This window comes from Lithobates pipiens, unplaced genomic scaffold, assembly GCF_037356315.1.
Source record: "Lithobates pipiens isolate NorthernLeopardFrog02 unplaced genomic scaffold, aLitPip1_a1.2 Scaffold_8, whole genome shotgun sequence".
In the NCBI taxonomy this organism is placed as follows: Eukaryota; Metazoa; Chordata; class Amphibia; order Anura; family Ranidae; genus Lithobates; species Lithobates pipiens.
The window spans coordinates 600482195-600498793 of NW_027507903.1; the positions used below are offsets into that span (position 1 = coordinate 600482195).

A 16599-nucleotide genomic window follows, 5' to 3' on the forward strand; every position below is an offset into this window, starting at 1 on the left:
CCTGCACATTCTACCCACCGCCATACACTCGATACTCCTCACCTGCACATTCTACCCACCTCCATACACTCCGCACTCCTCACCTGCACATTCTAACCACCGCCATACACTCCGTACTCCTCACTTGCACATTCTACCCACCTATACACTCCGTACTCCTCACCTGCACGTTCTACCCACCGCCATACACTCCACACTCCTCACCTGCACAGTCTACCCACCTATACACTCCGCACTCCTCACCTGCACATTCTACCCACCTATACACTCCGCACTCCTCACCTGCACATTCTACCCACCTCCATACACTCCATACTCCTCCCCTGCACATTCTACCCACCTCCATACACTCCATCAAAAGTGTCTGATCTGTCTGCCGTAATGTTGCAGTCTCTCCAAAAATCTCAGATCACTGCCATCACTAGTGAAAAAAAAAATATATTATAAAAAACGCCATAAATCTATCCCCTATTTTGTAGATGCTATAACTTTTGCACAAACCAATCAATATACTCTTAGCCCTTGTACACACGGTCGGAGATTCCGACAACCAAATCCGTCGGATTTTGTCCGACGGATTTTGTCCGAAACTGTTGTATACACACTGTCAGACGAAGTTGTTGGAAAATCCGATCGTTCAGAACGTGATGACGTTATTTCGTTATGACGGGACTATGTTCAGGCTAGTAGCCAATAGCTTTGATGTAGGAATTTGATCTGAGCATGCGTGGCACTTTGTCCAATCGGAATTCTCTACACATGATCGGAGTATGTCCGATCAGAGCATTTTTTCGGAAAATTTTACCAACAAATACTCAGACGGAAACAGTCCAATGGAGACTACACACAGTTGGAATATCCGACAAAACGGTCCGATCAGACACATTCCGTCGGAATCTCCGACCGTGTGTACAAGGGCTTATTGCGATTTTTTTACCAAAAATATGTAGAAGAATACATATTGGCCTAAACTGATGAAGAATTATTATCTTTCTTGGATATTTATTATAGCAAGAAGTAAAAAAAATATTGTTTATTTTTAAATTGACTGTATTTTTTTGGTTATAGCACAAAAAATAAAAACCGCAGAGGTGATCAGATACCACCAAAAGAAAGCTCTATTTTTGGGGGGAAAAGGACATCAATTTTGTTTGCGTACAATGCCGCACGACCGCACAGTTGTGAGTTAAAGCGGCACTGTGCCGTATCGCAAAAATGGCCTGGTCATTTAGGGGATAAATCGTTCCGGGGCTGAAATGGTTAATGCTCAAATTCATGAATATATTAGAAATATACTGGGACCTTTTAGGTGCTGGAGATATATTCTACGTACAAAAAAGAATGATTTTGTGAAAATGCATGTATGTAGCTCCGGAAAAGTCCCAGTATATATTCCTAACATATTCAGGAATTTTACTTTCACGCTCACCATACCTGTCCTGCCGAGGTACAGCACAGATTTGCAGGGCCGTCTTTAATACTGATTGGACCCCGGGCAAAAAATTTCTTGAGGCCCCCCCATGCAATTTCGCTCTCCACCTGCTCTGAGACATACAATAAATAGCAGCTAGACTTAAAATCAGTTTACTGTATCAGATCAGGCAGCAATTGTGATTGGTTGCCAGTGGTTACAGCATATCATTACTGCTTACTGACTGGTTGCAAGAGGTTACAGCACACATTACATCTCACTGATTAGTTGCTAGAAGTTACAGCAAATGATTTCTACTTGTTAATTGGTTGCTAGAGATTACTGTACAGTAATACTGCTCAGTGATTGGTTGCTAGAGGTTACAGAACATCATCTCCTCACTGCAGGGGAGCATGATATACATATGAATGCCACTTTTATTTACATATCAATGCTGCCGGCCGCAGCTATTTACTTAGTAATGACGCCGCTATTTACATATAAATGCCAGTTATTTACATGTAATACAGGGTCTGCAGGTGAGTTATCTGTACACAACAATAGGGCAGAGCTGGGCAGCATTAGTACCAACACTTCACACTGAGATATCAGGACACAGAGCAGGACTAAAACTTCAAGGGAATTTAAACTGGGATAGTTGGCAAGTATGAGGCAGCTGCTTTGGGCCCCACAACAATGACAGGGCCCAGGGCAACTGCCCCTTTTGCCCTACCTTAAAGACGGCCCTGCAAATTTGTACAGTGTGGAAGGTAGAACAAAATTGCGCGAGGAGAAGAATGCTGCCATCTGCCCTGTTATCTTGCCTTGGGGGAGCTCTGGTGACTGCTTTATGGATAGCAATGAATGTGTTCTCCTGCTTGCTCTGTCCTCCCCCGGTCTCGGGTGCCGACACAAACACAAGTCAAGTAGAGATGGAGTTTCCCCTTTCTGGACATTCCTCTGCATGCTCAAAACCTGCTCCTCCCTTGTCCATGGACCCAAAGAGTGTCTAGGGTTGCCACCTCATCCCTTGTAAATCGGACACATATGAATTACACAGGTTCTGTGGCTGATTAGGGTGGTAATTCAACTCACTTAGTGCCTTATCTGCATTAAATTAGCCTCAGAACCTGTGTAATTCATGTGTTCGGGTTTAAAGGGATGAGGTGGCAACCCTAGGGGTGTCTTATCTAAGCAGTGGCAATGTACAGGCTCCGAGGGTTGCTCTCTCCTCCTCCCTCGCTCGCTCAGCCCTGTGACAGCTCAGTCTCCATTCTGTACGCTAGTTGTCATTTGACATTTATCATCCAGCTTGCTCCTCTGCTGCTCAGGACTCAGAATTGGCTCCAAAAAGACATCTCCGCTGGAGCCAATGAGAGAAGAGGGTTGTGGGTTGGAGGCTGAAGCCCCTCCCCCCGGCAATTAGTGAATATCGATACATCACTTCTATTTACACACAGCCACAGCACCGCTGCACCCGGTAAGAGACTCTGGGCTATGGTCCCCAGTAGCCACCCCCTAGCGACGCCACTGACATATGTCATCCTGGAAATCACAGCCCTTTTGTAGGGAATGAACTTGTTACGTAGCTTTGTATCTTCTGCCAACACAAAAATGGCTTTTAATGCGAAACTTTATGTCATGATCTTATTTTTTCCTGTCTTATAGCCGAGATGTGTATTGCCGACGATTTCAATGTGACAGCTGCAACGGAACCAATATCTCATGAAGGTAAATGAAATGTTTATGTGATATTCTTCAGTGACTTGTCCTAGGATGTTCCAGATACGATAGTAAGACAAACACACGTTCTATCTCTTGTCTCACCAGAGCAATGCAGGCAAAATGCTAAAGATTTTAAAGATTTTTTCAGTGCAGCTTTTGAATCTGGGAATCCTATCTGTGTGTCTCACTGTGACGAAAAATCTTCTCACTTTAAAAACTGTAATAAAGGACACTGCCAGATCGATAAAGGGACGGGGCCCTTCTGCTTGTGAGTATCCTTTACTCTAATTCATTTTAACCCTTTCATGACTAAGCCTATTTTTGGAATTTCGTGTTCACAAGTTAAAATCCATATTTTTTGCTAGAAAATTACTTGGAACCCCCAAACATTATATATATATATATATATATATATATATATATATATATATATATATATTTTTTTTTTTTTAGCAGAGACTCTGGAGAATAAAACGGCGATTGTTGCAATATTTTATGTCACACGGTATTTGCACAGCTGTGTTTTAAACGCAACTTTTTGGGAAAGGGACACTTTCATGAATTTAAAGAAAATGAAACAGCAAAATTAGCCCAAATTTTTAGCATAATGTGAAAGATAATGTTACGCCGAATAAATAGATACCAAACATGTCACACTTTATAATTGCACGCACTCGTGGAATGACGACAAAGTACAGTACCTAAAAATCTCAATAGGCGACACTTTAATTTTTTTTTTACGGTTACCAGCGTAACAGAGGAGGTCTAGTGCTAGAATTATTGCTCTCGCTCTGACGATCACGGCGATACCTCACATGTGTGATTTGAACACCGTTTACATATGTGGACGCGACTTCCGTATGCGTTTTCTTTGCTTCGCAAGCTCGCGGGGACGGCAGGCGCTTTAAAATTTTTTCTTTTTTTTAAATTTATTTTAAAGTGAATAAATCGTTTTTTAAAAAAAAATTAAAATGTTGATCACTTTTATTGCTGTCACATGGAATGTAAACATCCCTTGTGACAGTAATAGGTGGTGACAGGTACTCTTTATGGAGGAATCGTGGATCTAAAAGCCCCCCGATCCCTCCTTTACACTTCAATGTATTCAGATCGCCGAAAACGGCGATTCTGAATACTGTATATTTTTTTAAAACTGGCGCCATTGGCAGCCGAGTAAACGGGAAGTGACGTCATGATGCCGCTTCCGTGTTTACTATTAGGTGACTGGAATGACGCTGATTACGGCGTCATTCCAGTTCCTTCCCAGCAGCCGGAGGCATCAGATTGTGAATTGGTGCTCCCGATCAAGCGGGAGCACCGGTAACAGCGGCGGGAGGCAGCAGGAGGCCGCTACGGTTGTTATGGCTGCATAGCCAATCGTCTGCTCTAAAAAAACGGTACCTGGATGATGCCTGCAGGTGCGGGCATCATCCCGGTATACCCCCCCGGAAGCCCAGTATGCACATCTGCGTACGCTCAGTGGGAAGGGGTTAATATGCACTTGTTGTAGGTACACTAATGCCACGTACACACGCCCGGACTTTGACGGACTTTGCAGCTGAGGTCTGCAGGACTTTCAAATGAACGGACTTGGCCACACACGATCACTCCAAAAGTCCGATGGATTGGAACGTGATGACGTAGAATAAGGAAGTTCATAGTCAGTAGCCAATAGCTGCCCTAGAGTCGGTTTTAGTCTGTTGGACTAGCACACAGACAAATGGATTGTCTGCTAAAAGCCAAGTCCGGCAGACAAATTTGAAGCCAGTCTTATTTCTAGGTCCTCCGGACTTTTGGGAAGAAAAAGTCCGCTGGAGCCCACGTATGATCGAATTGTCCGCTGGACTCTGGTCTGCCGGAAAGTCTGATCGTGTTTACGCGGCATTAGATCAAATAATGGATTTCTTGGTTTGTGTCATGTAAGACAATGCATACTCTTCTGCTTCAAATGCCGCTTTATGCTTTAAAATGCCTCCTTAGACCCAGTCTGTCCAGACAGTATGGTCACCTGCTGACTTGGCACCATCCAAAGGCAGCTTAACTCTTCTGTAAGACACAGAAGTTAAATGCAATGCAATTTTACTTCAGCTAATTGCAGTACAGAGGATGTTTTCCTATCTTTTGAAGTGTAAGAAGACATTGACTTTGTTAAGCTCTGTCTCTGAAGTACAAACACTGACTGATGGAACTAGCACTAAACAGGAGGCAGCAACCGAAGGATAGCCCAAAATCACATGGTAAATAAGTTATAGTGGCCCAATACTGCCTCTAGGTGTCAGCATACTTCTGAACAATAATAACCTGATACAAATCAGTACAACATTTAAAAAATGCATGCAAGTGGGCAGAACACATACAGTATACTTACAGTGCTTTGAAAAAGTATTCACACCCCTTGAAATTTTCCACATTTTGTCATGTTACAACCAAAAACGTAAATGTATTTTATTGGGATTTTATGTGATAGACCAACACAAAGTGCCACATAATTGTGAAGTGGAAGGAAAATTATAAATAGTTTTCATTTTTTTTTTACATATATGTGAAAATTGTGGGGTACATTTGTATTCATCCCCCCTGAGTCAATACTTTGTATAACCAGCTTTCCTGCAATTACAGCTGCAAGTCTTTTTGGGGATGTCTCTACCAGCTTCGCACATCTAGAGAGTGACATTTTTACCCATTCTTCTTTGCAAAATAGCTCAAGCTCTGTCAGATTGGATAGAGAGCGTCTGAACAGCAATTTTCAAATCTTGCCACAGATTCTCAATTGGATTTAGGTCTGGAATTTGACTGGACCATTCTAACACATAAATATGCTTTGATCTGAACCATTCCATTGTAGCTCTGGCTGTATGTTTAGGATCATTTTCCTGTTGGTGTCTTTTGCAGACTAACAGTATTTGGCTTCCTCCATCTTCCCATCAACTCTGACCAGCTTCACTGTCCCTGCTGAAGAAAAGCATCCCCACGACATGATACTGTCACCACCATGTTTCACAGTGGGGATGGTGTGTTCAGGGTGAAGTGCAGTGTTAGTTTTCCACCACACATAGAATTTTTGTTTTAGGCCAAAAAGTTCAATTTTAGTGTCATCTGACCAGAGCACCTTCTTCCACATGTTTTCTGTGTCCCCCACATGGCTTCTCACAAACTGAAAACAGGACTTCTTATGGCTTTCTTTCAACAATGGCTTTCTTCTTGCCACTCTTCCATAAAGGTCAGATTTGTGGAGTGCACGACTAATAGTTGTCCTGTGGACAGATTCTCCCACCTGAGCTGTGGATCTCTGCAGATTCTCCAGAGTTACCATGGGCCACTTGGCTGCTTCTCTGATTAATGCTCTCCTTGCCCGGCCTGTCAGTTTAGGTGGGCAGTCATGTCTTGTTAGGTTTGCAGTTGTGCCATACTCTTTCCATTTTCAGGTGATGGATTGAACAGAGCTCTGTGAGATGGTCAATGCTTGGGATATTTTTTTATAACCTAATCCTGCTTTAAACCTCTCCACAACTTTATCCCTGGCCTGTCTGGTGTGTTCCTTGGCCTTCATGATGCTGTTTGTTCACTAAGGTTCTCTAACTAACCTCTGAGGGTTTTCACAGAACATCTGTATTTATACTGAGATTCAATTACACACAGGTGGACTCTATTTACTAATTAGGTGACTTCTGAAGGTTCCACTGCATTTTATTTAGGGGTATCAGAGTAAAGAGGTATGAATACAAATGCATGCCACACTTTTAAGATATGTATTTATTAAAAAAATTAAAGATCCTTTATCATTTTCCTTCCACTTCACAATTATGTGCCACTTTGTGTTGGTCTATCACATAAAATCCCAATAAAAATACATTTATGTTTTTGGTTGTAACATGACAAAATGTGGAAAATTTCAAGGCATATGAATACTTTTTTAAGGTACTGTATATTACCTCTGTGCAATAACACTACCGATTCAGGGCTTGCGTATGTCACTTCTTATTCCGCTTTTACTCTGCAATTCACTATGGAAATACTCAAGCAGTTCAAGCCACACTTGCAAAGTCTGTGTTCATACTATACTTATAATGGCACACTAAGATGACTCCCTCAGTGCCGGGACAAGGTCATCCAGCGCCCAGGGCAAAGATGCCAAACTGCGCCCCCCTTTCCCTTAGAGTTAGGGTCAGGGTGCCCCCTACCCCTGCAATAAACCATTGCGCCAGGGGCAGCCCACCCCTTGTCCCAGCCCTGGACTCCCTGCTCACCCATCTATCTTAGTTGGGTGGCCCTCTGAAGAGTGATCCTCCTGTTTTAATCAGTAAAAGGCTGCACCATTGTGCTGCAACTGCATGTTTTGCAGGTAGGTGGTGTGCGGCCCCATTCACTGACTGCAAAATGCATCAGCGGGATACTGTTTGCCTAGTCTGAGTGCAAAGCATTGGAGCTGCAGCATGTGTATACCCCAGCGTCACTGCCTTTGCAGCTTGTAAGTAAAAACACAACTCAATGGACTATTTTTACCCCCCCCCCCCCTCCCCAAAAGCAAGTGTAGGCTAAGCTCAAAAGATAAGTCTTAAAGCATGCACTGAGCCACATAGCACAATGCACCTATCAGAGGGCAATGCATTGTGGCACAGCAGGTCCAAGAGCCATTCCAAACTAGTAATCCTGATGCTGACAACCACTTGTTCTTCTCTTGTGGTGCCTGTCCCTGTGTCAGTCTGAGGAGGACTGCTTTGCTATCTATATACGTGGGGTGCAGGAGGGGATCTGGGTAGTGGGCTCTGTGGGGTTCGTGGCCCTAATGGGATCTAGGGGGCTCTGAGGGAGGAAAGGGAACTGGAGGGCTCTAAGGGAGAGGGAAGCTAAGGGGCTCTTGGAGGGTTCAGAGAAGTAGGAAGGGAAGATCTAGGATTGTGTTTTCCCCCCACCCTTCAGTTCACACCTCTCTTAATGAGGTGCCCAACAGAAATGGAGTTGGCTTCTCCTTCTTCTCATTTCTGATCATGTGATGCCACATGAGAAGGGAAGACAGGAAGAAAGGCAGTCTACCCTCAATGCCGCACTGAGATGAAGGTGAGTTCTCAGCACGTTTGCTTTTTTTCTGTTCACCATTGCCTACTATTGAAGATAGGAGAGAGCAGAATGTTCAAGAGCAGTTCCGAAGAATGGAGCAACTGAAGCTCCCAGTGCACTCCCTCTCCACATATCACTACTCCACCGGGGGGCAAGTGCCCCCTTGCCCCCCCCCCCCCCACACACACACACACATTTCTCCCACACTCACCAATAATAGAATTCTCAAAGAAAGCATGCTCCTTTAGGATTGTTCACTTGCTGGGCAAAACTCTGCAGCCCTGGATTGTCAGAGAAGAAGCACCTACAAGGTGACACCACAGAAGCCAATTATGCCGTGTACACACGACCAGACTTTTCGAGGGACTAGGTTTGACAGACTTTCGGTGGAGTTCCGACTGACTTTCCGAATGAACGGACTTGGCCACACACAATCACACCAAAGTCAGACGGATTTGAACGTGATGACGTACGACTGGACTAGAATAAGGAAGTTCATAGCCAGTAGCCAATAGCTGCCCTAGCGTCAGTTTTTGTCTGTCGAACTAGTGCACACACTAACGGATTTCTCAGTCCGGCGGAGATTCGGTGGCAAAATGTAAAACATGTTCTATTTCTAAAGTCCGCTGGATTTTTGGCAAGCAAAGGACTGATGAAGCCCACACACGATCGAATTGTCCGACGGACTCGTTCCGTCGGACCTTTGCTATCAAAAAGTCTGTTAGTGTTCTCTTATCCAGATCACCAGCTACAGGATTATTCGTTTATAAAAAAAACTTCAGCTAGTCAACACAGACAACTTGATTGTAAACTGTTTCCATCAATTAGAATCAAAACTGAGTATTTGGTTGCATACATGTAATGCCCTCACAGGTTTCTTACGGCCTGCCACACTTGGAATGTGATAAGGATCTTCATCTATTGGAACCTTTTTACTTTCTTTCTGCTATCTAACACATAGCCACATTTGTAGAAGAGACTACTAATCACATGTGATGTTCCTAGGCTCAGACAGTAATCCCCTAAAGGGTCATTTCATTCCTTGAACAATACTACTCGCTACATGTTTCCCTGAGTGTAACTTGACATGCGGCTAAATCCTCCTTCTGCAATAAGTCAGACGAATGCTGCATACAGACGATCGGAACTTCCGACAACAAATGTTCGATGTGAGCTTGTTGTCGGAAATTCCAACTGTGTGTATGCTCCATCAGACATTTGCTGTCGGAATTTCCGACAACAACTGTTTGAGAGCTGGTTCTCAAATTTTCCGACAACAAGACTTGTTGTCGGAAATTCCGAGCGTGTGTACACAATTCTGACACACAAAAGTCCACGCATGCTCGGAATCAAGCAGAAGAGCCGCATTGGATATTAAACTTAATTTTTCTTGGTTCGTCGTACGTGTTGTACATCACCGCGTTCTTGGCGATTGGAATTTCCGACAACATTTGTGCGATCGTGTGTATGCAAGACAAGTTTGAGCCAACATCCTTTGGAAAAAATCCACGTTTTGTTGTTGGAATGTCTGATCGTATGTACGGGGCATAAATGTAACCTTGAAGCTTTATTAACAAAAACAGGGTGGGTCAAACTACTGGGGGAAAAAAAGGAAAAATACATACAATCAATGTATGAAACATACAAAAACGCAATAAAATAACTATGCTGCAGATGGCAATAAGTCAATGCTCACCAACAATGCTGCCGGTAGGGGATGTAAGTTTAGCCCACAGCATGTGTTGTAGTTATGATGGCCTCTCCCTCAGTTTTTGTAAAGTCAGAAGTTCTATTTTTTAATCTTAATGCATTCTATGCAATAAGGTCAAAAACCTTCTGTGTGCAGCAGTGCCCCCCAGCCCCCCTAAAACGTACCTGAGCCCCATCTCGATCCAGCCATGTACACAAGGGTATTGGCTTTCTGTGACTCTTCCTCCTGATTGGCTGGGACACAGCGGTGGCACCATTGGCTCCAGTTTCTGCCAATCAAATTAATTTAGCTAATCAAGAGAGAGAGGGGGCGGGGCCGAACCGCGGCTCCTTGTCTCAATGGACACACAGAGCTGAGGCTCTAAAGAGTGCCCCAACAGCAAGTTGCTTGCTGTGGGGGCATTCGACAGGAGGGAGGGACCAGGAGCACCGAAGAGGGACCCGAGAAGAGAAGGATACGGGCTGCTCTGTGCAAGTCCACTGCTCAGAGCAGGTAAGTATAACATGTTTGTTATTTTTTAAAGAAAAAAAAAATCTTTAGTAACCCTGGCCCAGATTAAAACTCGTAGGTTTTAAACACGAGTCAGAATGTAAATTTTCCTGCTCTGACACTAGTAGCACACTACAGGGTGCTACATCATCTATTTGAGAGTGTAATATTTGCTTTTATGCATTAATAAATGTTACTGCATATGAAGGTCATGCACTAGGATAGTTCTCCGTATTTTCATTTGTTTTTAGAATTTTCATGTTCCCTGGAATTGGGCTGTAAGGCATTAATAAAGGAGGTATGTCCACCAATGAGGTTAACAGTCTTGTTACATCTTTTTTTTACAGGTGCCCGGCATCGGACGAGTATATGTACTCAAATCCAGACTGTACAGGCAAAATTCATAAGGATGCTTTATATGGTGGTGTGGGAGCAGCCATTGGTGTCTTGGTCGTCATGATTTGCACTGTACTATTCCTCCTGTACAGAGCTAAAAAATCAAAGAAGGACAGGTGAGACCATAAGCAATATATAGTACATCTACTCTGTGATTCTTCCTGCAAACAATATCTGTATAAACAGCATGTCCCCCCCCCCATATAACAATAAAGTCTAACTTTGGATAGAGTGGGGTACCCATTTCTATTTGTGAACCCATTAGGGACATTTTTTCATTACTACTAGTCCCTGTGGCACCCATGACAATAGAGGGGTACTGTTGTCACCGGAACAGGAATGCATGGATGGCACTAAAAAACAAATTCTCAGATGTTCTTACACTTTATTGCTGTTTGGGATGAGTTTGGAGTCCATCTTACCTTTGGGTTTGAGGTGACTTAAAAAAGCTCAAATGAAGGTCAGAAGGAGCTCGACTACAGGTCAAATGCACCTGTCAATGAATTCTGAATGATCTCAGAAGCGTCTCAAGCTCATTTCTCCAATGGGACACAAAACTGGTGAGGGCTACAACCTTTCTCAAGTTTCTATTGGGGTCTTTCTCTTTTTTTATAAGACTTTTTATTATTCTCCATTCAGAAGTAGAAACTCCCTAATGGTGTTGTGCACTTCAGTAAACCCTGTTCCATTTAAACCTGGTTTAAGCTTTAAAGGGGTAGTAAACCATGGCATTTAACAAAATACATACACACACACACACACATTATATATATATATATATATATATATATATATATATATATATATATATATATATATATATATATATATTGTAAGGGATCTTCCCGGGGTAGGGTGTGTTTGGACACAGTTCACAGCAGACTTGGAATTTATAAAGCAGATCTTGGCGTTTATTCGTGGTACAAACAGTCCAGCAAACAAAATATACAGCAACACCGTGCTTTCTAAGTACAACAAAAATAAAAGTCCTAGCCCGGCTGGGCGCTTACTAACAGGTTCTGCTCACCTATCTGACACTTACAAACACAGCGTCTTTCGCCTGGATATCGCAGGGTGAGTTTTAGCTCCAGCAGTGGCTGTGCTTGCAGCTTCCTTCAACACACAGATTGTTCATTCCCTGGCTGAGAGCAAACACCTGCAGACCCTGCAGAGCCTTTAGCTTCCCAGGCTAATTAGGATCAAAGCTCACCTGATCCCAAACCCAGAACTGGATCGGGGGATGTGGAATGACAGGTCCCTCTACCAAACCTACCTGCCATTCCATATAAACCCAGGCCCGGCAAAATTAAATAACAACTCAGCAGCATATCGCTGCTGAGAAACTGATCCATCCTGGATTTACCATCTCACACTGTGTAGCAACCTAGGTGAGATGTACACCCCCTCGATCACTTCTCCAGTGACATGTCTACATATCCCCCCCCTCTTTTTCAGACCGGAGGGCTGAGCCTTTTGTCCCCACAGACAACTTACCCTTGACAATGCGTCAGCATTTGCCTGTAATTTCCCTGGCCTGTGTTCCACAGTGAAATTAAAGTTTTGTAGGGAGAGAAACCATCTAGTCACTCTTGCATTTCTCTCCTTGTTTAACTTCATCCATGTTAGGGGGGCATGGTCTGTCACCAACTTGAATTTCCTGCCTAGCAAGTAATACTTTAACGATTCTAGGGCCCACTTTACTGCCAAACATTCTCGCTCCACAATGGCATAATTTTTCTCGGCCGGGGTTAGTTTTCTACTCAAGTACGTCACTGGATGCTCCTCACCATTCACTACTTGTGAGAGTACTGCACCTAAGCCTGTGTTAGAGGCATCTGTCTGGACCAGAAATTCTCGCCTGAAATCGGGGGTAACTAAGACAGGTGGTTGGCACAAGGCAGACTTAAGGCTTTGGAAAGCCTTCTCGGCCTCTGGGGTCCACGTGACCATTGCTGTCTTTCCGCCCTTTGTCAAGTCAGTTAGTGGAGCAGCAACTGAGGCAAAGTTCGGCACAAATCTACGGTAATACCCCGTAATACCCAGGAAAGCTCTAACCTGTTTCCTTGTCAGGGGTCTAGGCCAATTCTGTATTGCCTCAATTTTATTTAGCTGTGGCTTAATCAACCCTCTCCCAATAATGTAGCCTAGATATTTGGCCTCTTCTAGGGCTAGAGCACACTTCTCGGCATTTATGGTCAACCCCGCATCACTTATGGCATCCAACACGGCCTGTACCTTACAGAGGTGACTTTCCCAATCAGGGCTAAAAATGACCACATCATCGAGGTAGGCAGCTGAGTAATCACGATGTGGTTGCAGAATCAAGTCCATCAACCTCTGGAAAGTTGCAGGCGCTCCATGTAACCCGAATGGCATCACTACATACTGGAATAGCCCATCAGGGGTGGAGAATGCAGTTTTCTCTTTAGCCTCACCAGAAAGTGGAATCTGCCAGTAGCCCTTTGTGAGATCGAGGGTGGTTATGTACCTGGCGTTACCCAACTTCTCAATCAACTCATCTACCCTGGGCATAGGATACGCATCGAACTTGGAGATCTCATTCAACTTTCTGAAATCGTTACAGAACCTCCAAGTTCCATTGGGCTTTGGGATTAGCACAATTGGGCTGGACCATTCACTCTGTGACACCTCAATTACCCCCAGAGCAAGCATACGTTTTACCTCGGCAGATACGGCTTCCCTACGTGCCTCCGGTATCCTATAGGGCTTAAGGTTTACTCTGCTTCTAGGCTCAGTTTCAATGTGATGATGGATGAGGTGGGTACGCCCTGGGAGGTCAGAGAACTTGTTTTTGTTTTTCTGTAAAAATTCCTGAGCCTCCTGTTTCTGTGACACTGATAGAGTATCACCTACCTTGACTGGAGGGATTGGTGGTGACAAATTATTAACAGTATTTGTCGCCACCAAGGATTCCCTGTCTTTCCAGGGCTTGATCAAGTTTATGTGATAAACTTGGAAAGGCTTCCTTCTACCTGGTTGGTGCACCTTGTAGTTCACCTCACTGACCTTTTCTACAATTTCATAGGGACCTTGCCACTTCGCCAAGAATTTACTCTCAACAGTGGGGACTAGTATAAGGACCCTATCGCCTGGGTTGAATGTCCTGATTCTTGCGGACCGGTTGTAAATTCTACTTTGGGCCTCTTGAGCCCTCTGGAGGTGTTCCCTTACCAGGGGCATTACAGTGGCTATACGGTCCTGCATTTGTGCTACATGCTCAATAACACTCTTGTATGGGGTGGACTCATTCTCCCATGTCTCTTTTGCAATGTCTAGTAGACCCCTAGGGTGATGACCATAGACCAACTCGAATGGTGAGAACCCTGTGGACGCTTGGGGCACTTCCCTAATAGCAAACATGAGGTAGGGTAATAAATGATCCCAGTCACGACCATCTTTTGCCACCACTTTCTTCAACATATGTTTCAAAGTTTTATTAAATCTCTCCACCAATCCGTCCGTCTGGGGGTGGTATACAGAGGTACGGATGTGTGAGATTTTAAATAGTCTGCATAATTCCTTCATTACTTTCGACATAAATGGCGTACCTTGGTCAGTTAGGATTTCTTTGGGGATCCCAGTCCTAGAGAACATATAAAACAACTCACGTGCAATTGTTTTAGATGCAGTGTTTCTTAAGGGTACAGCCTCAGGATAGCGGGTCGCATAATCCAGGACTACCAAAATATACTGGTGTCCTCTAGCTGACTTTACAATGGGACCCACTAAATCCATGGCAATACGCTCAAAAGGCACCTCTATAATAGGGAGCGAAACCAAAGGACTGCGAAAATGTGACACTGGGGCACTAACCTGACATGTGGGGCACGACTCACAGTATTTTTTAATGTCATCATTTATGGCCGGCCAAAAAAACCTCTGGAGAACCCTCTCTCGCGTTTTGTCAGTCCCCAAGTGTCCCCCAAGAACATGGTTATGTGCCATGTCAAGCACCTGACGCCGGTACGGCTTAGGTACCAGAAGCTGTTCCACAATCTCATCCTTAACCTTATTGACTCTATAGAAAAGATCATTAGTCACCGAAAAATGTGGAAATCTTTTTTCAGCATCTGGTTCCTGAGGTACCCCGTTCATAACAGCAACCTGCTCTCTCGCATTTTTGAGAGTGGGGTCCTGTAATTGTGCAGCCCCAAAATTATCGCTAGACACCTCTAAGTCTAGTATATTTTGCTCAGTGGGAGGAGCCTCCTCCTCCCCAGCCAGGACCTGCAAAGGAAAACAATCATTTTCATCCTGTACACTTTTATCATTCACAGGGGACAAGGCAACCACCTTAGAGGTATCCTCACTCCTTTTGGGGATTTTTCTTTTTTCCCAGAGAGCCCAGAATAAAGGAAAATCGCGCCCCAATATTACATTATGCATGAGGTTTTTAACCACACCCACTTCATATTGTACTGTGCCTTGTTCAGTCCCGACTTTAGCCAGCACTATAGGGTACACTTTTGTATCACCATGTATACACACAACGCTCATATGCTTTTTAGACTCTAAGTCCCCAGTCACCAGGCTAGCATGCACCAAGGTTACAAGGCTTCCTGAGTCCATTAACGCTTTAACAGGAAAGTCATTGATTGTGATGTTGCAGATTTGCGGTTCAGTCTCTAGTCCAGGAACTGCAGCACAAGATGGTTCCGCAAATAGCGACTGACGCCGGCTAGCGTCACATTCCATGGGTTCAGAGGTAAGAGGGCAATGGGCCGACACGTGTCCCGCCTCATGGCATCTCCAACACTGGATAGGGCCTGGTCTCTTTGGCAAGGAGTCCTTTTCAGAGCCCCTTAGCCACCCGGGACCATCACCAGTCTTTTGTCCCTGAGACACCACTTGAGCCCTTTTCCCTCCATCAGCACCCCTCCACACTCCCCTAATAGATGGAAGTCTCTTACCAGCTGACGGCACAGATCTGGCGCTCCGGGGAGGTGAAGATGCTGCAGGAACATCACGGAGGTAGTCCTCAGTCGCCTGGAACCTCTCCACAAGGTTGACAAGTTCGTTTGCATTCTTAGGATCACCTTGTCCCACCCAGCGTTGCAGGTCAGTAGGAAGTGCTCGGAGGTAGCGATCCATCACGACCTTCTCTAGGATTTGTGCAGGAGTAGAAGTGTCTGGCTCCAACCACTTTCTTGCCAAATGGATTAGGTCATACATCTGGGACCTCGCTGATTTGTCCAGACTGTAGCTCCAGTTGCGTACCCTCCGGGCACGGACTGCAGTAGTAACTCCTAGTCGGGCAAGTATCTCCTCTTTTAGCCGAGTATAGTCCTTAACCTCTTGCTCACTGAGGTCATAGTAGGCCTTTTGGGGTTCACCTGTTAAATAGGGCGCAATTACCTCTGCCCACTCAGCGGCTGGTAACTTCTCTCGCTCAGCCACGCGCTCAAATACTGTTAGAAAGGCCTCAACATCGTCCTCAGCAGTCATCTTTTGCAGCGCTTTCTGCACAGTCCTTCTCCCAAAAAAAATCTCTGGAGCGGCTCCCATCACTGTGGGTGGATTAGCAACCACAGGCGCCTCTCGAATTGCTATCAGGTGCTCGATAAGTTGTTGTTGTGCAGCCATGGACTGTTCATGTCGTTGCTGTTGTTGCAAACTCACTTGCATAAACTGCTTCAGCATCTCCTCCATGTTGCTGGACTGTTCTTGGAGTGTAGTTGCAGCTTTCACCCAAGACATAAGCAGCTGTAGCCAAGTCTGTCCACACCGTTGCCCCTAGCAACCGTGTTGCCCGCTACCTCCACCAATTGTAAGGGATCTTCCCGGGGTA

At 44.6% G+C, this 16599-nt stretch overlaps 1 protein-coding gene across 2 annotated transcripts in view; it reads left to right on the top strand.

Annotated features, from left to right (window-relative positions):
- The window catches only part of LOC143961282 (uncharacterized), a 48332-nt gene that overhangs the window by 16509 nt on the left and 15224 nt on the right, over positions 1-16599 (top strand). For both annotated transcript variants that reach the window (XM_077470534.1, XM_077470533.1), the window contains 3 exons: positions 3080-3142; positions 3242-3404; positions 10742-10906. In XM_077470534.1, coding sequence (XP_077326660.1) covers positions 3080-3142; positions 3242-3404; positions 10742-10906 — 391 coding nt within the window. The remainder of the gene's footprint in view (positions 1-3079; positions 3143-3241; positions 3405-10741; positions 10907-16599) is intronic.